General features: G+C 36.2%; 2 protein-coding genes across 7 annotated transcripts in view; both read right to left on the bottom strand.

Annotated features, from left to right (window-relative positions):
- Window positions 1-930, bottom strand: part of myom2a (myomesin 2a) — a 29800-nt gene extending 28870 nt beyond the window's left edge. The window contains exons 1-3 of one of the 4 annotated variants that reach the window (XM_067388387.1): window positions 685-930; window positions 546-570; window positions 390-453 (exon numbers count right to left, since the gene is read on the bottom strand). The gene's annotated coding sequence lies outside the window, so the exon portion shown is untranslated. Of the gene's footprint in view, window positions 1-389; window positions 502-545; window positions 571-684 lie in introns of those variants that run through there. The other 3 variants (XM_067388390.1, XM_067388391.1, XM_067388388.1) reach the window with 3 other exon arrangements.
- Window positions 931-6362: 5432 nt separating this feature from the next.
- Window positions 6363-25739, bottom strand: part of ly75 (lymphocyte antigen 75) — a 43365-nt gene continuing 23988 nt past the window's right edge. For 2 of the 3 annotated variants that reach the window (XM_067388381.1, XM_067388382.1), the window contains exons 19-35: window positions 22080-22147; window positions 21783-21859; window positions 20689-20825; window positions 20496-20604; window positions 20221-20384; window positions 18745-18874; window positions 18436-18656; window positions 16629-16791; window positions 16369-16527; window positions 15109-15225; window positions 13916-14104; window positions 13439-13662; window positions 13152-13335; window positions 12890-13048; window positions 12264-12386; window positions 9366-9548; window positions 6363-7512 (exon numbers count right to left, since the gene is read on the bottom strand). In XM_067388381.1, coding sequence (XP_067244482.1) covers window positions 7340-7512; window positions 9366-9548; window positions 12264-12386; window positions 12890-13048; window positions 13152-13335; window positions 13439-13662; window positions 13916-14104; window positions 15109-15225; window positions 16369-16527; window positions 16629-16791; window positions 18436-18656; window positions 18745-18874; window positions 20221-20384; window positions 20496-20604; window positions 20689-20825; window positions 21783-21859; window positions 22080-22147 — 2580 coding nt within the window. In that variant the 3' untranslated portion in view covers window positions 6363-7339. The remainder of the gene's footprint in view (window positions 7513-9365; window positions 9549-12263; window positions 12387-12889; window positions 13049-13151; window positions 13336-13438; window positions 13663-13915; window positions 14105-15108; window positions 15226-16368; window positions 16528-16628; window positions 16792-18435; window positions 18657-18744; window positions 18875-20220; window positions 20385-20495; window positions 20605-20688; window positions 20826-21782; window positions 21860-22079; window positions 22148-25739) is intronic. The other variant, XM_067388383.1, reaches the window with a different exon arrangement.

The following is a 25739-nucleotide window of genomic DNA, read 5'->3' as shown; positions in this document are numbered from 1 at the left end:
CTTAGATTTGACCTTTGACCTGCACATATATGACAGGCTGTGGAAGTTCTCATGTGGAAACAAACAAATCAATAAAAAAATTAAAGGATTTGTGCATATTTCTGCATTTCATGAACTCAACCTGTGAGAAAGTAATACCGTTTTCCCCCCTCACTAAAACGAATATTAAAATATGGAAGAATCAAAAGTTACCACAGACATTTAGTAATTATCTGAAGTCCAGAATCATGTCAGCTCTAGACACACAGAGTCTGTTCCTCAGTATTCAATAATATTTAATAACAATATTCAATTGATATTGTAATACACCCAGTATAATCATCTGAGCAGCGTACTGTATGTCCCAATACATATCTGTTAACAGATTAATAAAATAAAGTTGCACTTACCCCAAGAGAAAAGAAGAGCTTTGAGTGTTGGAAGAGCAGCCTGAGAGCAGTTGGAAAGCTCCTGCTGATGGAACAAAAATAATGCGCTCACTTAGGGAATGCCTTCACTCAGCCACCCCATGTAAGGATACTCTTAAGACTATATATAGCATTTACCTCAATTTTCAGACCATTTTACCGACTGAAAGAGGACAAGACAACAGATTTAGTTTAACATGTGCAAATGTTCATTTGTTTCTTTTTAATTTATCTGATGACTCTTGAGACATTCAAATAGGGTAAGATAGGATTTTACCTGGAATCACAACCTCAGAGGGATCGGCGCTGGGACGCTGTAGCTCTGTATAAGTCCTCACTAACTTCTAAAGTAAAGAAGCACATTCATGGCAACTTTGCTCAAAATAAGACCAGTGTGTCTTTTAGCCCTCTGCACAATTTTGAAAGATGCTTCAGTTTGTAAATACTTAAAAAGCCTTGGGTTGATGTCAAGAGAAATAATTTCAGTTTTTAAAATTTCTCTTCAAAAAGAAGCGATTTTCAAAATGATGCTTAAGTCGGCATCTTGGGAGCCCTTTTTAGGGGTTTAATCTACCCTCCCTCCCATGAGCTACAGTGGCCAACATCTATTTTTAACAGGAGATAAAACAGAGACTGTAAGTGACACCCTGGACTTACAGTACTGCTATATAAGACATTAACTAATTAATGGTGTCTGTAGATGTAAAACAAGACCAGAAAAAAAAAATCAGAATAATAAATATACACTGATGAGCCAAAATATTATGGCGAAGTGAATATCATTGATTGTCTCCTAGCAAGTCCACATATTAAGGTTTGGGTAGATTAGATGGTAAGCCAATAATTAGTTCTTGTAATCAATGTGTTGGATGCAGGAGAAATAGGCAGGAATAAAGATCTCAGTGACTTTGACAAGGACCAAATTGTTATGGGAAGGCGACTGGGTCAGAGTATCTCTGAAACGGCAAGGCTTGTGGGTTGCTCCCGTTCAGCAGTGGTGAGAATTTACCAACAGTGGTCTGAGGAGGGACAAACCACAAACCGGTGACGGTGTTGGGCACCCAAGGCTCCTCGATGCATGAGGGCAATGAAGGCTATCCCGTCTGACAATAGTCATGGAAGTAATAGTTGAACAGAAAATATAAATAACATTTTCCCCCACCCTAAAACTCAACCCCTAAGTGCTATCTAGTGGTAAAAGTAGGTCATGTAGGCCTGATAAACATTTTAATCACAAGTTTGCAGAAAGGAAATAAATGGGGACCAATTTTTTGGGGAACCATCTTGTTTATTAGGGTATACCTAATTCTCTCCAGATGTAGTGTAGCTGACAATTCTCTCAGCCATAATTTAAGAGTTGGAAATTCCTTTTTCTTCCAAAACAAAAGAATATGTTTGTTTGGGTTTTTTTGGCAGATATTAACCCATAACAAACAAACTGTTGTTTTACCCATGCAAGTCTTAAAAATTCTTTGGAAACTCCAAATATAATTAATATAGGGTCTGGTTCAATAAGCATACACTGTACAAAATAATACGCTCTATCTACTTAATAAAACTGTAGCGACAGATTACACACAATATTATTAATTAAATTCAACATATAAGAATTAAGTTAGAATAAATCAAATTAATTAATTAAAAGTCAACCATTTAAAATGTGCAAAGTTAGCAAACACCATTACAAAAACCACAAACTGACATAAAAAGCAAAGACTCAAACTGCCCAACTAAACGGAACACTGATCATCATAATGGTGACCAAACATTTCAATTCAATCATCATCAACATCCTAATCTCTGCTAATTCTTGTGTGTCTGTTTCCTTCAATGATTTTGCTTGTTATCATCAGGTGTCTTCAATGCTAGCAGTAATAAAACATAAAGAGTTCTTAATTCATCTTTGTAGTCTGTTTGTTATTCAGATATTTTTGTTTAAATTTTACTCGTTTTAAATGGTTGACATTTAAGGAATTAATTTGATTATTTTACTAACTCAATTCTATTTGTTGAATTTAATTAATAATATTGCTTGTAATCAGTGGCGCCCCCAGAAAATTTTAATAGGGGTGGCCAGACAAGGCCACAGCAATTCTTGGGGTGGCAAAAAATAAATAAATAAATAAATAAATAAATAAATAGTCTAATCTACAAGACAACATCACATACAGGGATGTCAGATCGATTGTGCATCGTTTAAACAACAATTATGATAAAATCGTAGACTAAATATATCGCACACCCCTACCCTACCCTCTTCACAGTATAAATAACATTTGAAATTCAGGTCTATTTAGACTCTTGGTGGCAGTGAAACAGCTACTCTCTGGTGGCGTCAGTCAATCTATCTTTTTTGGTGGCATTTTATTTTCTTTCACTTCATGAACTTGTGAATTTACATTATGCATTTAAATTAATAGTACCCAGTGCAAAATCATACTGGGGTGGCCACAGGGGTGGCCAGAGTTTATGCAGGGGTGGCCATGGCCAGCCCTTGGGGGCGCCCCTGCTTGTAATCTGTTGCCAAAATTTTATGGAGTAGATATAGCGGATTACTTTTTGCAGTGTATCCAATGTATCCGAAAAACCTGGAAAATTCTGTTTCAGAAACTTTGTAATTTTGGACACATAACGTAGCAATGAGACAGGGAAGAATCTAAAAATAAAAATTGACATTTGTCACATAATGGAGATACTTCTGGAAATATTTAATTTAGTTTATACTTGGAATAATGAAGCCATGAAGCACTTTAAACTGAATAAGACATTGTCCCAGGCAGATTTAATGTTCTCCATAGATAAACCTTTCATCTGTTCTAAAGCCTTGTAGAGCAACAAGATGGTAGTACCATCTCAAAGACATCTTACCAGAAATGTGTCCAGATACATAGGTGATAATTAGAAATATTAGACTTCACAAAGTCTCTAACTTGAAGGTATCTAAAGAAGTGATTAGAAGGGATATTGTATTTTTCACACAACTGCTGAAAGGAAGCAATTCACATATAAATCCCGTTTCGTAACCCTAAATTTTTACAAATCTCAAATGCACTAGCTAACATCAAAGGGCAAAAAGCAGGGTTAGCTGAGATAGATAACAAAAATGACATTTGGATGAATATAAAATGTCATTAACTATTTACAAATATGAATATAATTATGAATAGCAGGGTTGAGATTAAAGTGGACTAGCTATACCTTTGGGTGATAAAAGTATTGCATTAATAGAATATGGAACACATTCCTCCTGTTCCAACACCAACCAACTCTCCCCCACCAGAGTAAAATCAATCCATGGAGTCAAGAACCTCAGGTTCACAGCCAATAGTAGAAGAGAAAATTTTGGGTTTACATGGTGTTTAGAAATCCTATGAGCTTTGTAGTTCCAGACAAATGGGACCAGGATAGAGTCCAGTTTTTTGAAAAAGGATTTAGGCAGAAATACAGGAATGTTTTGCACCATGTACAAACATACAAACATGTAGAAATATAATCTTAATTTCATTTACCCTACCCATGAGAGAAATATGAAGTGTTCTACAGAAACTGATCATGGATTTAAGTTTTGATAACAGGGGTTGAAAATTAGCCTTGTAAGACTAATGCCAGATTGTCTGGACTGAGAAAGGGCTACTCATTGAGAAAACAGGAAATTAACATTCGAACTCTCTCTTGCAAATTAGCATACCCATTCGAGACGCAATCACACTTCAGTATTGCCTTAATCTACATTTCCTTTTCTTTTACCGCCTCTTCCCCCATTTCTTCTCTCTACATGCAAAGATGACCTGAAATTCACCCAAAATCTATATGGTTTAATGTGAACAGTTATCATACAACATTATACATGTTTGGTATCATTTGAAATGTCTCAGTGCGACTGGTACAAAGGTCTCATTCCCACAGAAGTAAACCAGAAGGTAATAAAGGTTTGAAGATTTTAGAGTTATTTTGCCCCTTGTAGTGGGTGTGACCACCTTCACCAGGTCTTTCATGCAAATGCACTATTGTCCCTAAAAGGTGTAAACTACTCAGTCTAGGACCCTGATTAATGCAAATTCCAATTGTGAAGTTCAATTCGGTGTGTTCAGATCTATGGGGACTAAATAAACGTATTCTAGAATGAGCAAAGTGGGTACGGCCTCTTTAGTTATCGCCTCTGTCCAATGACCAAGACTGACGAGATTGTGCGTATGAGATCGTATGCCCGGCCGGTGCGAGACTCAAAGCGTTATAGGAATCCGAATAAACGAGTACAATAAGAGTAAAGAGTTAAATAGAATAATCAAATGTCTAGATAAATTATTATACAAATGACCAATAATCAGTAGATATTCTAAACCAAATTCGAGGTCATAATAAAATAAAGTCAGATAAAAGTTTACTTGGAATTAAACTACTTTGCCTCACTGAAAAGGCCGAATGCGCAAGAAACCTTCCCTGTCCTGTGGGAAACCGCCTTTGGACCGATTGGGTGGGCCTTACAGCCTCAACTAAGTTGGAAAACTGTTTTGTGAATTGTTCTGAAATTAATTGTTCTGGAAAATGATGAAGCCAAGAAAAATCTTTGATAGTAACTGGAGTAACACACTCTTGTTCCAATTAATTTTATATCCTGCAAATATGCCATAGAAATTAATCAAATTAAGGATATTTGGAATGCTACTCAGAAATAAGTCACATAAAAATTTGAATGATGGTTATGGGGCGAATGTGTCACAACACACAGTGCATCACACTCTTCTGCGTATGGGGCAGCGTAGCTGCAGACCAATAAGAGTGCCTATGAAGACCCCTGTCCATTGTTGAAAGTGCCTACAATGGGCACACGGGCACTGGAACCGGAACCTTGGAGCAATGGAAGAAGGTCGCCCGGTTCAATGAGAGCAATTTTCTTTTACATCACGTGGACAGCCAAGTACATGCGTACCGTTTAACCTGGGGAAGTGATAGGACCAGGATGCACTGTGGGACGACAACAAGTCAAAGCTTTACGAATCTTTTGTTTCGAATCAGTGGTTCGGAGCGCCAAAGTCACATGATTTCAGTAAATGAGGCTTTGTTACGTCATAAGTGTTTTGGAATTTCAATAGTTCATATGCGATCCAAACTACTGATTCGAAACAAAAGATTTGTTAGCCTACGAAGCTTCATGAAGCAGTGTTTTGAAATCGGCCATCACTAGATATTGTTGAAAAGTCGTTTTTATTTTTTGGTGTATTCTCAGCGCTTCATAACATTAAGGTTGAACCACTGTAGTCACATGAAACTGTTTTAAATATGTCTTCAATAGCTTTCTGGGCACCTGAAAGTGTTAATTATCTTGCTAGCAATAGATTCCTCACTGAGCCTTTGGATTTCATCAAACATATCTTAATTTGTGTTCTGAAGATCAAGAAGGTCTTAGGGGTGTAACGACATGAGGGCGAGTAATCAATGACAGAATTTTCATTTTGGGGTGAACTAACTTAGTAACTTAGTTCCCCCCAAATTAAAATTCTGTCATTAATTACTCGCCCTCATGTCGTTCTAAACCTGTAAGATTTTCATTTATCTTCGGAACACAAATTAAGATCTTTCTGATGAAATCTGAGTGATGTTTATCCCTCCATTGACTGCATTTGCAACTACCACTTTGGCGCTTCAAAAAGTTCATAAAGAGATCAGAAAACTAATCCATATGAATAGAGTTATTTAGTCCAAATTTTCTGAAGAGACTTGAACTAACACTTTAAAACTGTGACCCACAAATATTTCTTTTAATATTCACCAACAAAGGACATACTATTAGAAGACGTACATTGTTTTATTGAGCATCTTCTGCTGTGGTCAAAACAGAGGAAAGGTGATATGTAAATCAAATCAAAGACAAGAAAAAACATTTTTTACAAAAGCAGCGTCGTCTTTAGTGAACATTTTTGGGTTTGTAATATATTACCATCAATTTCCAAATCATCTTTGGTGTAGTTTGGGGGGAAAAAAACCCCAAACAAACAATCAACAGCAACAACAAAAATATAATCAAATATTTACAAAGTATGTACTAAATCCTTCACTAAAAGTTCAAACAGCTCATTAAAGTGCATCAGATTTCAGTAGTTTGAGTAAATTAAGCATAAGAGTGCATAGATATAATCTCTGACTGTCATTTTATCATTAGCCTCTTGTGTTGCACTAAGTGCACTGCATTTATTGCTTTACCATAAGCTGTTTTACAGAACTTGGATATAACTGTAATGAAAGCAAACCAATCCAAACCAATGTCAGGAGAAGTACATGATACATTATCACAGGAAAATAAAACACTGAGAAAAAACACCATTATTGCAAGTTTTAAAGGAATGTTCTATTAAGTGATGACTAATAAATCTATTAACATTTCAAAGAGTGGCATTGAAAAATCAAATAAGAAAAAAAGAAAGAAAAACAATTACTATGAAAATAAACTTCAAATGAATGAAAGTTTTGGGATCCTTGTCGCTCTGTTAAAATCACATCTTCAAAAAGAAAAGAGGAAAAGCTCCCAAAATGTACAATCTTAAAATCTTCCCAGCTCTAAGCGCAAGTTAATATTCAGTGCTGCTCAAGAGGAGTGAAAAACCCTGATTTAATAACATCATTTCAAGAAAAGCCAAAATAACACAATCAACTTTTTATAGTACAGTAAGTACCAGCAGTCCTCCCATTAAAATACACACAAGCATTTCAGACATTTTAATTTAAACATTAAAACCACCAAACATTACTGCTCCTATTTTCATTTACACAAATTGTCCCACTGAAGCCATGCTGTGTGAATAATTGGTCAATAATAATAAATAACCTTAGTTTGAACCACAGAAGCTGGTGTTTCTGTTGATGGCGCAGAGGAGCGTTTGTAGTAAAAGGCACATCATAGCTACCATTTAATTTGACATCATTCAGTTGAGGCGTCATTCTGCATCATTGATCATACTCGTACTGTCCGCGTCATCAAAGTTGCGTTGGTAACGTACAGTCGAATGGAAGCGATGCTTGTTTTTCTGGTAAAAGATGAAGGCGACTGCAGCGATGATGCAAAGGAAGACAATGATGAAGAAGATCAAAGCCACGGGACTACCTGGATCTGCACATGCAATATATAACATTTTATGACATGATGTTCCTTTGTTTTAAATTAGCAATGAAACAATAAAACATTTTAGTAAAAAAAATAAATAAACTGGGAATAACTAACTGCATAAGTGTGCACACCCCTAAACTAATACTTAGTTGAAGCACATTTTGAAGCATCCAGTATTTACTATACTATATTATATATATATATATATATGTATGTAAGCAATAAGGTGTGAGAGGCTGCGCTGTATTGTGAATAAGTCACAGCTGAAGGGCACAATGCAAAGCGTCAATGCAACTTTCATGAAGTAAAATTTCACTAAAGCCTTCCTTCTGCCAGAAAAAATAATCCCCTGACCGTGAACAGCAACATAAGTTACATTATTACGCCATTAGATGGCGGCAAAGACTGTTATTATGAGTGTGTCAGTCAGTGCCGAAGACTTTTATATTGAAAAGACTGAATTGTTGTGAACACAGAACAAGATGCAACTGACAAATGCTTTGACTAGCGCTGTCAGTCACGGGAAAACCCCTTAACTGTTAAAAAGACAAGATAATACATCAGACATTTAAACAGATTTTTTATTATAAACATAAGACTGACCTGAAGGAAAATGCTAAATCTGAATGCAGGTAATAAAATCGTTCACTCAATCTCTTTCTCACAATACTCTTCTACATAATACAGTACGCTTCAATGAACTCTAATATCAATTGAGAATAAACAGTTTACGTTGCTAAGTGTGCTTGCTAAGGGTGTTGTGTAGTGATACACAGAACTGTTGGGTGAAGCGGTCATAGCAGTGTTTAATCATGAATAAAACAGCTATTGACCAATCAAAATCAAGGACAGGAACTAACTGTTTTATAAATATATATATATACACATACACACAAACACGGGGCTTGACATTAACACCCACCAACCCTCCAAATGTAGGTGGATTTCAGCAATCACTCCTACTAGCCACTTTGGCGGGTTCAATTTTATATTTAATATATATTTTTCTCAATTGTCTATTAAAAAGCCATCTGAAAGTGCAATGTAATGTTGTCAAAAATATCGATACATAATGATACTGAAACATCTGAAACGCTTCAAATAATAATTTTCTGCATGTTACTAGCCACGCTTTTTCACTCTCTGCAACAGTGAGTTGACACACAAACACGCCCTCCCTCACTCACTTGATGATGTTGCAGGGCTTGATTTTCGAAGTGGGATTGCACATATTGAGCATAATTTTACTCATTTCTGTAGATTTTGTGCTCACACCCAAAGCATGCACACATAAAGCCACCTCTCAGTACTAAATCGAGTTCTTTTTCACTACTTATTACCCTTAAACAGTCAAATACATCGCCGTTCTTGGCGAGTATTCATGTAAATACATTTAAAGGGCCGCCAACAGTTGAGAAAGAAAACACGTTTAACAGTATAATGGCGTCAGGTCTTAATGACAACAGCCTAATATACCTGCTGCCAAATTATGAGATAATATTAAAAATATCTGTATGGCAATATATATATATATATATATATATATATATATATATATATATATATATATATATATATATATATATATATATATATATATATATATATATATATATATATATATATATATATATATATATGTTTTATTTTTTTATTTGATCAGCTTTATTGTATATATACTTACAGCATATTGTATATATTACATTAATGAATTATTTTAATAATTATATAATTAATATACATTATTATATTTATTTACATATTATTTTAACTTTATTGTATATTATTATTCTATATTTGTTATCGATTATATGTATATTATGAGCCATTTTCAAGGTGAGAAATTGAGGACTCACGGGCAGGTGCTTTGCAGACGATTCGGCTGCGGCTGTCAGAGCAGCTGGCTTGGGTCCAGCTGCCGTTGCTGGAGACCATGACTGCGCAGATCTGCGATGCCTGCTGTGATAATTGCGGCCCTGATTTTGCATCCCAGCTAGAGAAGTCCAGTTCACTGCCATCCTGCCAACCTGTGGGCTTACCTTAGAGGAAACAAAGATTTACAGAATTGAAATAAGTCTACAAAGCTTATTTCTTCTCATTTGTAAACATTTCTCGTTTTTACACTGTGTAATTTAATGATTCATGCTGCAATATAAAACTCTTCAAGTTTTAAAAGTCCCCCTGTGGTGAAAATCAAGTTTTTAATGTTGTTTATATGTCCATGTGGCATTTTTAATATGCTTTAAAACAAACCATGTGCAAGTTCATAAGTCAACACCATTGTGGAGTATTTTGTCTTTAAAAAGTCTCAAAAACGTTTTTTGAAATCGCCTGTGTTTCTTACGTCACAAACTACCTTGTAACCAATCATGTCAATATGCCGGCGGTTATCATTAACTATGACCGTTCTGAAGCAGGGCAGTCTCAAGAAAAGCCAGGTTATCCCGATATATTTTTCTGCTGATATGAAAAATCGGGTAGATTTAGTGATATAGCAGGTGTATGATGTACATTACAATGTTATGAAGAACTATATGCCTTTCTTCACTGATGTCCTGAGCTGTTCAAAGCATTTCTAAGGATATAGATTTTTAGAAGCCAGCTGTCTGTCTCTGAGATGGCGAACGAGAGCATGGTTTGTGTAACATTAGCAACACATTATTATCTCTTTGATAACATAGTCAAGCATATCAGGCTAATCATAATAAATACTGTTATGTCTCCGACGTTGTAAAAAGAGATACCATTGTGCAGCGTTCACCTCAGTAAGTTGCCTGAGTGGATCTCTGAGCAGGTGTGAGTGAGTGGAGGCGGGGCTTATTAGCATATTCATACAACCCCATGGATCTTTACAAGATGTTCGTCATTCATGCTGCATGCATGCATCAATTCCTGTGAGTATAGTATTTATTTGGATGTTTACATTTGATTCTGAATGAGTTTGAGGCTATATGCTCTGTGGCTAATGGCTAATGCTACACTGTTGGAGAGATTTATAAAGAATGAAGTTGTGTTTATGAATTATACAGACTGCAAGTGTTTAATAATGAAAATAATGACAGTCTTGTCTCTGTGAATACAGTAAGAAACGATGGTAACTTTAACCACATTAAACATTTAAAAAGACAATTTTCAAATATCACTAAAAATATCATGTTATCATGGATCATGTCAGTTATTATTGCTCCATCTGCCATTTTTCTCTATTGTTCTTGCTTGCTTACCTAGTCTGATGATTCTGCTGTGCACAGATCCAGACGTTACATACATTTTCTTTAGCAAGGCTACGCTTCGCTAGTGTTCGGACGCTCTTGCTTACAGCTCCGCGCTTTGCTCTATTGCTTTTATATTTTATCTCCTAATTTTAACTTCAGCAAATCAACACAGTGCTCAAACGACAAATCTTGGCAACAACAATCTTTTTAACTGGAAGAATTGCTACAAAAAAGGGGAATTTTTATCCAACCAGCCTCCCACTGACGGCAGCCATCAGCTTACATTCCGGAGAAGGGAAAACACAGCTGCTTACATCCAAAAGGATTAGAAATAATATGCCTCCTCTGGTTGAAGAATCTACCTGCTGCACAAACTGCCACAGACTTCTACAAAGGATTGCAGTTCTTGAAACAAAGTCACTTGCGGGACTACCAAACCAGAAGGAACACACAACAGAGCTTCGTCATGGACGTCCTCAGCCCACAGTCGGTGAGTCCCATGAATCTAATGCCTCTAAACAGACCGTACTCAGTGCCGGAACTGATCAGCATATTAATCGATGGCACACACAGGGAGCGAGACCCAAAGGCACTCGAGACATCAGATTGTCACGAGTATCACACATTAATGCAGTAGCATCCTCTACCCCAAACACTAGCTCCCTACCACCGCCAATACATCTGGAGAACAGATTTGAAGTGTTAATGAATGTGGGTGAGGAATCCCCAAACATGATCGGACACAGATCAAATCAGCCAGCAGCTAACACTGATGCTAACTGCCACTCAAGCTTGAACAGTCAGCGGCACTCAGCTCAGAGAGCAGCCGAGCCCAGGACTCTGATAGTGGGTGACTCTATTATCAGAAACTTTAGCAGCAGGGATACAACTACATGCTGCCTTCCACAAGCAACAGTTTCTGATGTAAACAGGGAACTTAAGAGCATTCTGATGAAATATAAAACTGCAAATCGACTAATCATTCATGTGGGGAAGAGGGATTTCAATGAACTTTTTGAAATGCTTAAAAGACTAAAAGTTCAGTCGTTCATCAGTGGACCACTCCCAGCAAGAGGAACAAATAGATTTACACGGTTGCTTGGACTTAACACATGGCTGCAAAAAACCTGCAACTTAAAAGGACTGAATTTCATCAACAACTTCAATCTGTTCTGGAGTCAGAGACATGGGCTGGCATATGCAAATATTGGGGTCATACATATTAATGATCCCGACTGTTACGCAACAGTCGGTGTTATGTTGAGATTCACCTGTTTTCCGGAGGTCTTTTAAACAAATTAGATTTATATAAGAAGAAGGAAACAATGGAGTTTGAAACTCAACGTATGTCTTTTCCATGTACTGAACTCTTGTTATTCAACTATGCCGAGGTAAATTAAATTTTTGATTCTAGGGCACCTTTAAGTTTTTACGCCAAGTTAGCATCATGGCTATTTACATGGCAAACACAAAGGTGCTTTAAAATACTTTAAATAAATAAGGACATGGTGAGCTTGAAGGTAGATCAATCATTATTACCTTTGTCGTCAATGTTAAGTGCCAGCCACACTCGGCTGGTGATGGAAGGGTTCTTAATCATGTAGTTGGAGACAAAGTCATTCTCTTCTTTACTCTTGATGGTTAACAGCTTGGATGAAGAATCTGCCGGTTATATGGGAGGAAAACAAGATGTTGTTAGACACTTTCAGGTTGATTTTAGATGGTTTGTGCAGTTTTTAGTGATTATATTGAGATTTGAATTTGAGAAACTGGGCTAACCATGTAAAATGTAACCATTTAAAATGCCAATGAAAGCTAGTATCAGTCTCAGACAGCAGGCCCATGGATTACCCAGTCTGTTTACCCACCATCTGATGCTTATTGCACAGAAAAATGGCAAGTGATGGCTGAAATTGCAACTTTTAAGGGCACACGATTTTGTCTACTGCTGGTTGAAACCTTGACACAATTATTTAAGTGTTTATTTCATTTTGGTCTATTATCGTGGTAACAAAAATTTCAGATATGCCCCTAAATAGCATGTAAAACAAAACAAACTGTGGTCATCCGAATGCGTGTTGTGGCTTCCCATTCAACAGATGTAAATCTGATGTGACACTAGGTGAAAGCTGCTGAAGACAGCAGTACAGAATATGTACACTCACCCAGAATTTGACACACGTTCTTGGCACTCTCCATGGTAAAGACAGAGTAGTTGTACATGTTGAAAGCATAACAATTATCTTTAAACAAGACCCAGGAGGTCTGACCATCACTTTTGGGACAAGCGCTGCTGGACTGAGAAGAGAGATGTGCTTTAGTTCCTGGAAAAAAATAAATAAAAAGAGAAACCAGTTTCAAACGGATCTTTTTTTTTTCTCCAAACAAAAGTTGCATTTGTGTTGTCTTATTGAGTGCTTGTCTTACCCTCACTGATGTGGTTGTAGCAGATAGCCCCTTCTAGGGCTGCATGGCAGTTAACAGATGACCAGGTGCCTTTGGAGTCAACAAACACACACTTTTCCTCAGAATCATGGCCGTCATTCACAAAACCATCTGGATTGAATTTTACCGGGGTCCCATCTGACCACTCATAGGGCCATCCACTTACCTAGAGAATGAGCCAAACAAATTTATAACGATAACAATTGAGAGCAAAAGCTTACAGTTATTAATTGCTGTCAATTGTTGCTGTTATCACAAAAACTGTATACATCTTGTTTGGAGAGGCCAATCCACAGTGAAAAGCCGTCCCTTTTGGCGATCAGCGCCATGTTGTCGTTAGTCGTTTTGTCACTAATGCTGGCAAGATGGCCTCCATTGCTGCCACACTCTTGCAGTGCCTGATACCAGTCCATTTTCTTGGCCACTCGACGGTAACTAATGCCCTCCGGAGTATTAACGTCAACCACATCCTTCATGAATTCATCTTTAGGATCTGTAAAATACATTTTCGTAAGCTGACAAATAACATGCAATAATGTTGGCTAACATTGGCTACAACCTTGAACTTTCGAATAATCAAAAAAATCTGAAATTTAAAAAAATAACTTCCCAATTATGATTTTATGAGGTCTTTAAATAATTCTGCAGTGTGACATACACTTTTTAATAAATACATCTCATTTAAGTAAAAATATACTTGTATATAAAGGGTAAAACAATCTGAAAACTCATTGGTGTTGCTTTACCTTTTTCAATCTTGCACACCACGATACTTCGCTGTCTGAAGACATTGAAACGTTGTTGGTTTGTTATTATTTCCCACTCTCCAATCATGTTGAGGCCAGCCATGAAGCGCTCTGTGATGTTTGGTCTTTTACCATATTTCCAATTGGAGAACTGCACATTGCTGCCATCTAGCCATTTCAGCTGTTCATCTAAAACAAAGACATCATACAGGGCAAAAATTAACAGCTACATTATTTGATACTTTCTTACTCAATCCATCTTTCCCCATAAAGTCTGGCATGACTTTTTGGACAGATTTTTGCCCCAGTTAACAGTCTGGAGAAGTCAACGCTAGTCAGCAAAAGTGCCAGTCTGCAGATTTTGGGAAGTCAGAGTTGACAGATTTCATAGAAAATTGTGTAGTGTATGATGGGCACAAACTCAGATTTCGGACTATGATTCCATCCAGTCAGAGTAGATGAAACAGGTTTGATATTTTGAGCCAAATTAAGAACACATTATTTTTAATTGTCAAGCATTTCTCAGCCAAAAGGTGCATGTTTCTGCAGGAATTTGGAATTACTTAAAAGTCTGGTAATGTGTGACGCCCCATTTATACCTCTAACCATTTACAAAGTCTGTAAATGTGTCATGTCTAGTTTTTTAAAATCAGTTCAGATTTTACAAGTTGTGTAGTGTATAAAAATTATGAATATTTAGTCTGATAATTGGCTATTTAAGATAACACAACTGACAGGATTGCCCTAGTGAAAAATAAATATACTAAAATGTATTTGAAATATGTTTATTTCAACTATACTACAAATACATTTACATATTATTTACTTAATGAAAATACTTTGCAACTGTACTTTTGGCATACTAAATTGGTATACTTAAAGTCTGCTAAATTGAAACAACTAATTTTATACTTTAACTGTGCAGAAGTAAAGACATGAGACATGAAGACATAAAGACTAAAGATCTGATTGTGCTAAAGTGGAACTACTGCAAGTATACTATAGGTATATCTTGCTTTTAAAGACAGATTTTATTCAAAGATCATAAAATCCTTAAAATTAGTAACATTCAAACACATGTTAATGTTAACAGATATGTTAATAGATTAATAAACTATACTTAGTATGAAATAAATGTATTTTAAATATATTACTTTTTTTCTAGGGTGAACTTTAAGAAGTGATCTTCTTACCTGTCTTGTTCATTCCCAGCCACACAAACTCCACCAAGCTTTTGAACGGCTGCAACTGCTGCATGATGAAATCATTCTCCGTCTCATCACGAATGGTTAGGATTTCTCCATACCCGGCTAAAACATACAGGCAAGATTACCATAATAAAACAATATTAAATTTATATATGACAGGTAATGCTACCTAGAAATCATTAAACATTGGTATTTGTGTTTTTTAGTCATTTTACAACAGCTTCGACCACGGCTGATTAGAGTTGCTGTTTCAGCATACCATAAAACTTTGAAAACATAAATATAGGAAATTAAAAGTGAAACTGATAAATCATAAGCCATAAACGATTAACATAAATATTAAATTAAAATGATGCATCCAATGGTCAATATTCATTTTCATGCATTTTTATTAATATTTATGATTTATCAGTTTCACTTTTGATTTCCTATATTTATGTACTCATATTTTATATATATTACTTCTTATCATATTTTCAAGTATTTACTTGTTATTATGCCTTTATGGTTATTCTTATTTTATATTTAAGAGTATGCTTGTTATGTTCAGTTGTTCTTCAAGTGTTCCAGCGTGACAGGTCACACTGACACGTTTGTGGTTAGACATTGGACGCCTGCCAAGTACTGCAGAAGTGGTGTTGTTCAGAATTATTGTCTGCTGACATTTAATAGTGCAAGATTTGCAAAATTCCCTAAGGGTTAAAACAACTATTTTTGACACTGGACCAGTGGACGACGTAATGGGTAAAATTAACCTTTTTCATTATAAAAAAAAATATCAGTATGAGTGGGTTGGGAATCTCCCTGTATGCTTATGGTATAATATGGACTGAGTTGTTGATAATAGAGCTTTTTCCCTCCTTTGCTCTCCTGGTCTTCCCTCCTGCTTCTTCTCTCTTATCTGCAAATGTCTTAATGTTTTAATTCTTTTTGATCTCCATCTATTAGATAATACTCTGGATTTTACAGTACTCAAAATTTATTATTGACTATTGACTGCTCCTTTATGATGGTTATTTTACCTTTAGGTATTATTAAGTATTTTCATTATCGATTAAAGTTTGTGTGTGAGGCTAAATTTAATTGTAATGAAAAAATAATTTTTCATCAACGTTATCATCAGCCTGGATCTCATTTTCCCAAGTTTTTGCATCACACAACATAAAAGGAAACATGAACAAGATGTTTTAAAGAATTGTTGATCTAATATTTCAAGTCCCCGATATGATTAAGAACCATCCGTACCAAGAGTCTTGCAGATCTGCTGGTCACTGATGACGTTGTTGCCCCACCTGGAGGACCCCAGCAGTAAAGTGTAGCAGTTTTTCTTAAAGCGGATCCAGTTCTGTCCATTGCTTTTGTGGGGACATGTGACAGAATCCACTTCAGGAGTGACGGTCTTATCTGTTATGGCAAAATGCATTTTAAAGCAAAACATATGTGTAAATAATGAAAAGCAGTTAGCAATTATGAATCGAATTATCTTTGGAATAAATAATCCTCACTGTGTGGGATGTGGCAGATCACTCCTGAAAGCTCTTCTTCACATTCGGTGGCTTTCCAGAAACCATCAGTGTCCTGATACACACAGGGCCCTTTGGTGGCTTCAGATGACCAGCGGTTAAACTCAGTGTGACTGTTGTCTGTCCAGCGGTAGTGCTCCCCTTCCTTAATTTAAAATATTAATATTAAAATATTACAGTTTTTTTTTTCAATTGCTAACTTACTTGTGTCCATTCTGTAGTCACATTTTCAAAACTCTAAACACATTTAGCAGAACATCCATCTGTTGTGATCATACCATTAACACAATTCAAAATGCAGTCAATTAACACGCTTCTAAAATGCTTAAATTTTATTTTCATATAAGCTTACCCCATACCAAAATCATGGATCTTCTTATCTTATTTGCAAATGCTTAAACGCAGCAAGTCAGAAATGAAGACCTAATGTTCCAATCATGAAATATAGCATAAAACCTACATTTTTGCAACAACAGCAGCTCAAAAGTATTGAAAAACAAATATAAAACAAATACTGAATCAATTGATAAGCATTTTTAAATAGCAGATCACTGAAATATTGAGAAATAGCAGATTCCAATCTCAGCTGGAAGCATAGTCAGGTGTTGAATTTCTTTCCATTACATGGACACACAATAAATAGGACTCTTTAACCCTTATAGGTTAAGCTCAAATTTTGCTCAAATTAATTTTTTTTTATCTTTGTCCAAATTACATGAAGGGGTCTCCACAGACCCCAAGCAACAAAATGTAATTTTGTAACAAAATAATTGTTTTTTAAACAACAAAATGTAATTTTACTCTGTTTATTAATGTTTTAACTTCATATTTGTACAGGTTTTGGAGGATTTCTCATATCTTTTAAATTTATATAAATAAATAAATAAATATATATTTTTTATACAAAAACAGCTTATTATGTAAAATTCACTTTATAAAAGACCCACATTTCTAACTTTCATTCATGGGGATAACATGGATAATTTGACATGGTTTAGTGTAAGATTTTTGCCCATCTTTTGGAAAATGCAGTTATGCAGTTAAGTAAAAAAAAAAAAAAAAAAAAAATCACTTTTACCAGTAGACAGCTGCAGAGCTCCACTATTTGCTATGTTCTATTTGAATGACTGAAAGACATATTTTCACAAGTATTTTTCAGTTGGATTTATATCTAAATATTATGAAATCACAATTATGACAATAAAAGACACTGAAAAAAAAATAAGTTTTTCAAAAATGTTGATTTTGAGTGGAGTGGAGTCTCATCATAATGTAACAATATTGAAAAACAGATTTTTTTTACAAAAAATACTAAGCTTTGACAAAAAGTAGCCTTTATTGTTATAATTGTGACTTCAGAATATTTATATATGAATCCAACTGAAGAATACTTGTGAAAAGATGTCTTTCAATCAGTCAAATAGCACATATAGTGGAGCTAATTTAAAAAAATATGATAAATCTTCCAAAAACTGCACAAAGATGGAGTAAAAACATTAATAAACAGAATAAAATTACATTTGTTAAAAAAAAAAACAAGTATTTTGTTACAAAATTGCATTTTGTTGCCTGGGGTCTGTGGAGACCCCGAAGACCCTGAGTGTACTTCCCAAACGAAGACCGCACAAGGTTTAAAAGGATTTGTTGTTCAGTGTGGATGAAGAACAACACAGAGGAGCAAAAAGAGACTTCTTTCAAAATCATTAAAAAACCTTACCGACCCCAAACTTTTGAACGGTAGTGTATGTCAGTGATTTAGAAAGCATCAGGTGTGTGATTTTTCACTCACGTCTTCGCTAAAGAGTCCAATCCAGAGTGGCCGTCCTCTTCGAGAAACTTGCACTGTGAGCACTGCTTGGACATATGTGTTCGGTATGCTGGCTAAGTCCATATCCTTGCTCCGGCACAACTGAAGAGCCTCTGTCCATGTTAAATTGTCCTGCTGTACCACCTTGAATGTATGATTTTGAACCGTGAAGTCATCCTCAGGCTTAGGTTCCTCTGGTTTATCTGGGGAAATTGTCAGTTGGGTGTTAATCAACAGAACGCTATTTCATATAACATAGAGATGACTGAGACGATCGCTGGTGGTGCATACCTGCATAATGCTGGCAGATGCTGATATTCTGCCGGTCAGAGCAGGAGGTGTAGTCCCAGGTGCCAATCATGTCAGAATGATCATCATTGTACATGTAGGCACAGAGCTCTAGGGAGTCCTGTTCAAACGTCTGCCAAGCAATTCAAGAGGAAAAGGACCGTCAGAATAAGTGTATTGTGATTACTCAATGACCTCAAAATGTTTTTAAGGAAAAATCAAAATTGAATGTTTGCTTATGATATTAAAAGTCAAGCCAACTGAATACATGACATGTCGTGTGACTGAGAAACCAAAGACTGTTAGTGAGTTTTTGAAATGAGCGCATGCGTAAGAACAACCCCCCTCCTTCACAGCTCATTTTGAGGGAACGCCTCCCAAAACTCGTGCACGAGTATTGGAACACGAGTGTTTACCACCAGCATTCGCTGTGTCGTGTTCGTGGATTCGTTATGTCGGACTCACCGCAGGTAACTCATAATCTGCAGTTGTTACTCCTGTCTCCTGACAAAAACATTGCATGCGGCGCCTGTGGAGTGTGGAAAGTTACTTGAGCGCGTAGCCGCGCACGTCTCTCACAAGGAACGCCATGGCAGTGATTGACAAGCCAGAGGGCCAACCGATTGGCTGATGTTTTTAAGGCCCTACCTCGTGCACAGATGATGTATATTAATATTATTCCTTTCAGTGAACCTAATAAATAGGGTCTTTTATCAGTTAGTAAAGACAGTTTCAAGTAATATTGCAAAAATGTATAAAACAAAACATCCTTTTTAGCACCTTTAAGCAAATAAAGAGATGTTTTGGGGAATGTTCATGATGTTCTTTTCCATACAATGAAAGTGAAGGGTCTGAGGCTGTCAAGCTTCAAAAATGACAAAAATGTTCTCGCATGTCCGCTTTTAAGTTATTGTATGACTTCAGAAGACCATTACGAGTTGGATGGATCAATATCATAGTGCCTTTATGGTACCATTCAAAAGAATAGGTATATATTTTTTAAATGTTTTTGAAATAAGTCAAGGCTGCATTTATTTGATCAAAAATACACTAAAATGATTAATATTATTACCATTTTCTATTGTAATATACATAAAAATGTAATTTATTCCTGGGATGGTAAAGATGAATTTTCAGCATCATTACTCCAGTCTTCAGTGTCACATGATCATTCCGAAATCATTCTAATATGCTGATTTGCTGCTCAAGAAATATTTCTATTTCTAATATTTTAATTCTGAGGCTTTAATTTTTGGTAAACAATCTCTAAAAAGAAGAAGCTAGGCTTTCATAGGAAATGTATTATTCTAAACATGTTTCCCATTTTTATAAAATGAGAAACAAAACTATTCTCTGTATAATCCACCACATGCCACAAATGCTGTACATAGACAATGAAAAAAAACCCTGATTTCCTCCAATTCTTTGAGGTCAACAATATAATTTGCAGAAAAACTTTCAAAGCAGATGGAGACTTGCATTGATGTATATGGGTCGCAACTGGCCATGCAGGAGAGGATTGAAGTTCAGATATGCGACTGGTGAGTTATCCACCCACTGAGTGTCATGAAGCTTGAACTTCAGACCAATCCAGATCTTCGGAGGTTGCTCAGGTAATTTAGGTAACATTGTAGTGATGAAATCTAGATGGAGGGAAAATGCACAGGATGGAAAGTTGTTAAGCGTGTTAAATATGTGTTTTATATTTAAATAGGTTTTTGGTAGATTTTAATGCTATCTAAGACCAAACAAACCCTGTTCGACTTGGTCCGATATGGTGACCAGCGTGCCTTTCAGTGTATGGCAAAAATCATTGGCGTCTTTGAAGTTTCTGAAATAAGGCTTAGATAAAGGCCAGTAGCACTGCAATACACATATACAATGATGTCATTAAAAACACACGTTCAAATTTCAAGGAATGTGATTGGCTATGTGTGCGTGTCAGACCTTGTCTTTGAAGTGCTTGGAAAGGCCCTCACATTGGCTGCCTTTTGCGTGCGGTTCTGGGGTTCCTTTCTCCGCAGAGGTGACATTCAGGGTCTCACACACAAATGGCTGTCTTTCATTACAGCTTCTGCTGAAACCTACAGAGAGAACAAAAAAAAAAAAAGAGGATAATCTGAGTTGCTTCATAAATCATAATGGTTGCTGTCAGTTCAGAGAGCTATTATTCCAAATTATTACATTTTTAGAACACTTTCTTATCTTTTAAAAATAAATTTGTCTTTCTTATCTTCTATTATTTAAGCAATTAAAATGCTTTATTGGCTTTTCTTGTACAAAATGGACCTTATACTTATAATTATGTAATAGTAATAATAACATTTGGGAGGGGTCATTTTTAGGTAGTGTGTCTGGAAGAAAAATTATTATTATTATTATTATAAATATTATTTATTTAAATCAGATTTATGCATTTGTCAGATGCTTTAATCAAAAGTGACTAATATTCCATTCAAGGTAGACATTAACATTTTATAATTTCTTGCTTTGCCTGTGAATCGAACCCATGACCTTGGTGTGGCTAGCTCTATGCTCTATTGTTTGAGCTACAGGAAAATAAATCAATATTTAAATATTTATAGTAAAATGGAGTGAGTTAAAAGTTAAAAACAGCAAAGACCAATTTAACTATTTAATAAAAATACATATTAGGGTAAATATCTTTACACTAACTTCTACAAAAAGAAAAAACTCATCATGTAAGCATCATGTCCTTGCAAAGTACAGAAAATGGTTTGATATACTGAGGCAGCAATGAGATTAAACTGTTTAAAAGTCTTCATGTTTTATAAAATTTATACTGACATTTAGTCAACATTTTTCATTTCTGCTTCAGGATCAGTGAAAATGTCACCAGGACAATAAAAAAAAAAGCTGGCCTGACCAAGCTAGAAGTGATTCATGGATCTTACGACATTCAAAGGAATTTCCATTGTGCTACAACTAGGGAAGTCATTCAAATGAGCCATGAAACATCTTCAAATGAAAAACATGTCAAGCTGCTCCAAGATAAATTCTGCAAGATGTTGAAATCATACCGGCTTCAATAGAAATAGGAGTGATAGAAGGGCACCTGCCCAGGAACGCTGAATGATAGTAGTGCATGGGGGTGAACCTGCAAACACACACACACACACACACACACACACACACGATGGGTTTCCATGTTTTATGCGGACTTTCCATCATTTTTTTATACTGTAAAAACTGTATTCTATCCCCTAACCCAAACCACATCTGTACATCTACAAATTCCAGTTAAAGGCTCTCAATATAAAGACAACAAATGATAAATAATATTGGTTTAGATAAAGGTATGATAAACCAGAACTTACATGAAGGGAACATGAGGACCAGGGTAACGAAGGTCTGCCCACCACCTCACAATGTCATTTCCTGAATGCTACAGTAGATCATTAAAATTAGATTTATTACTGGCTGATATGAACAATCACATACTCATATCTCTACTTGTGCTGTGGATCAAACCCTGTACATTTATGAGGATAGGGTTGTTTCTTACAATACTGCCATCAGTACATTTAAAAAAGAAACAAATAATTGATTTAATTTTTTTTTCTGTTGCCCTAAATGCATCCATAGCCGAGCGTTGCTATAGATATGACCGCAACTTCCACATGAGTTTAATTTAGTTTTGTAAATTTGCGATTAAAGGGTTAGTTTACCTAAAAATGTAATTTCTGTCGTTAAATTAATCACCTTCATGTCGTTCCACACCCATAAGACCTTCATTCATCTTCGGAACACAAATTAAGACGTTTTTATGAAATCCGAGAGTTTTTTATGTGAATGTGGTACTTACGTTGCTTTCTATGGGGGATAAAAAAAAAAAACCTCTCAGATTTTATCAAAAATATCTTAATTTGTTTTCCGAAGATGAACGAAGGTCTTGCGGGTTTGGTTTGGAATGACATGAGGGTGAGTAATGAGTACAGATATTTCTTTCAATTGTGGGTAAACTAACCCCTTAACTAAACATTTTAATAATCAATAACATTATTGAAATGACGGCACTGACACTATTGGATGAGAACAAAATCTGAACTGAATTGAGCTGGACGATTACACCACTGTTTTCTGCAGAGCTGCTTTATAGCTGATTTGACTCAAAGGCCCCGTGTACAGCTGGTGTTAAGATGCGTTTCTGTCGATCCAATCACAAGTGGAAAACTGTAAATACACGTGTAAACATGGCTTTTGAGCTTGTCCACTTTCGACCACTTCCAGAGGTAGTCGAAAACACATTCGAACAGCCACAAAAGACCTACTCTCCACCTAATACGTAAACATTATGGGAAGCATGCTAGCCAGACGGGATCTAAATTTTGTCTGCTGAAGACACAAGTTTGGCTTGAAGAGGAAAAAACATACCAAGCACAATTCCTGATTTCTAAACCTCACTCACAGTGTTGCGGCTGTCAGAGCAGAAATGAAAGCTGCTGCTCTCCGGGCGTGTTCATATGTAAATTGCGTGAGCTTATTTCACCTATTAAAAGATCTGAAAAAGCCCCTACATTTACCCACCCACAGACCCTCCCCTGAAATAAAGCAGGACAAAAGTGGTCAAAAGTGGACAAAAGAAACAGATTAAAACCCCATGTGTAAACGCAAATGCGTATCCCTCGTATACTTGTGATCCGAACGACCAAAATGCATCTTAATACCAGGTGTAATTAACAGGGCCAAAGTGAATAACAGCACTATTGTTTTCTATAGAGCTGCTTACAGCTAAATTGAACTCATTCCATAATTTACACAGTTATTGAACAGAACTGAATCAACACTGAACTGACTTGAGCTGAATAATGACTCTATTGTCTTTTTAGAGCTGCTTAAAAGCAAAACTGAACTTTGTTTGCATCATAGATCATTTTTTTCCTGTTTATCTCTGTAAAGCTGCTTTGAAACAATCTGTATTGACTCTGACTTGACTTGGTAGCCGCAAGACCAGCCGAACACGGTGAGTGCATGTTACAAATCAACAATGGTGAGAAAACATTGTGCTCGGTACGTTTTATATTGCTGTTTTTACTGTATTTTCAATCAAATTAAATCGATCAAATCAAATATTGTTTATTTGTGTTACTATTAGGGGTTTCACCAACTAATTGACTAGTCAACTAGTTGACTTTAATGCTCTGCCATGACGCTTTAAGCATGACATTGACTAGGCGCTGGTCATGGCCTATAGAGCAGTGTTGCCAAGTAGGCGATTTTTCCGTGGAATTGGGCTACTTTTACACTGTTGCCGCGGGTTATTTTTCATGTCTGCGGGTTGAATCGACCCAAAATAACATGATATTTAGCCACTGGAATGTGAAATTTACCAGTGGAGCACCGCCAAAAACGTGAATTTCCCCCCTGGAACGCGATTTTTACCATGGTACCCCTGTGAAATGCAATTGGGCTAGTCTTGAGGAGCAATTGACCCTTCGCCAGGAGTTTGATTGACAAGCGATATAACCAATCATAAAAACAATAGCAACTAAAGGGGGCGGGTCTTTGCGAAGGGTCAATTGGGCAGGTTTTGTTGTGAAAAACTGGCAATCCTGCTATAGAGGGTGCAACAGAAGAAATCTTTGAAGTTTACCCTTACGCTCCATATCCAGTTAATGACAAATAAATGCACACTCCGAGAGAGCTCCACATATGTTTGATTATACCATCTGGATGCTCAATATTCATCGGGTGAATGCATTTTTTAAACAGCTAATTGACAGGTAAGTTAGTCGCCATTCTAAACTGCACAGCTACACGCACACACACCGACAGTAGCGCACAGATCACGTGCAGATAGATCACGCGCATACAGAATCATTATTGTCAACAATGTTCTGTGATTTATCTATAAAGTAGCTTAGAAACTGAAAAGTTCAAGCATATATTTCTTAGTAACTAAAAGACACAGCTTCACTATCATAGAGAGACGCTGCCAGATAGAATTCACACGCAATCGCTATCTCACTAATAATCTTTACTTACCGTGCTACTTTATCTGTATCTGATTTAGAACGAGCAAAAATCTGTGAGAAATATAACAACCCAAAGATAAAAGAACTTATGTAAAAGCAATAGGCTTGTGCCATAGCTGTGCTCAAGGCAACCCACGTTCAAATCTCAGCTCGAGGTCTTTCACACATTTTTGCTTTCAAAAACCCGAAACGTGGGCAGTGGAATAGGGAAAAAACGCAAGGTCACGAGGCACGTTTTTTAAAAGTTGAACTGATTTAAACTTTAGCACCAGGTTTTTAGAACGGCGTGACATGCATGTCATATACTCGTCCGTCTAGTGCGTATTTACATAGAAATACAAAAGAAAAGGAGTGCATTGGAATGAAAAAAAACTGTAAATGGCCCTTTATTTGTTCATTAATGACGTCATCATCGACTAGTCGACGTCGACATGACTTTAGTCAGAAAAATGTCGACTTTAAAAAGTCGTTCAACCCCTAGTTACTACTTTTTAAGACCTCACAAACATTTTGTTTTGACATTCTTCTGAAGTTAAAGCTTTAATTAAAGGGTTAGTTCACCCAAAAAAGAACATTTTTCAAATCAGTGGTTCGGAGCGCGTATCAAACTGCCCAAGTCACGCCATTGAAATTTTCGAAACACTTATGATGTAACGAAGCCTCGTTTACTGAAATCACGTGAACTTGGAAGTTTGATACACGCTCCGAACCACTGATTCGAAGCAAATGATTCATTAAGCTTCGAAGCTTCATGAAGCAGTGTTTTGAATTCGCCCATCACTAGATATTGTGGAATAAAGTCGTTATTTGTTTTTTTGGTGCACAAAAAGTATTCTCGTGGCTTCATAACATTAAGGTTGAACCACCGTAGGCACATGAATTGCTTTCTGGGCATTGAAAGTGTTAATTGTCTTGCTTGCAATGCAGACCTCACTGAGTCATCGGATTTTATGAAAAATAAATTAATTTGTGTTCCAAAGATGAACGAAGGTCTTATGGGTG

The sequence above is a fragment of the Chanodichthys erythropterus genome, chromosome 6 (genome assembly GCF_024489055.1).
Source record: "Chanodichthys erythropterus isolate Z2021 chromosome 6, ASM2448905v1, whole genome shotgun sequence".
NCBI classification, from domain to species: Eukaryota; Metazoa; Chordata; class Actinopteri; order Cypriniformes; family Xenocyprididae; genus Chanodichthys; species Chanodichthys erythropterus.
This window is presented reverse-complemented; position numbering and strand designations above follow the sequence as displayed.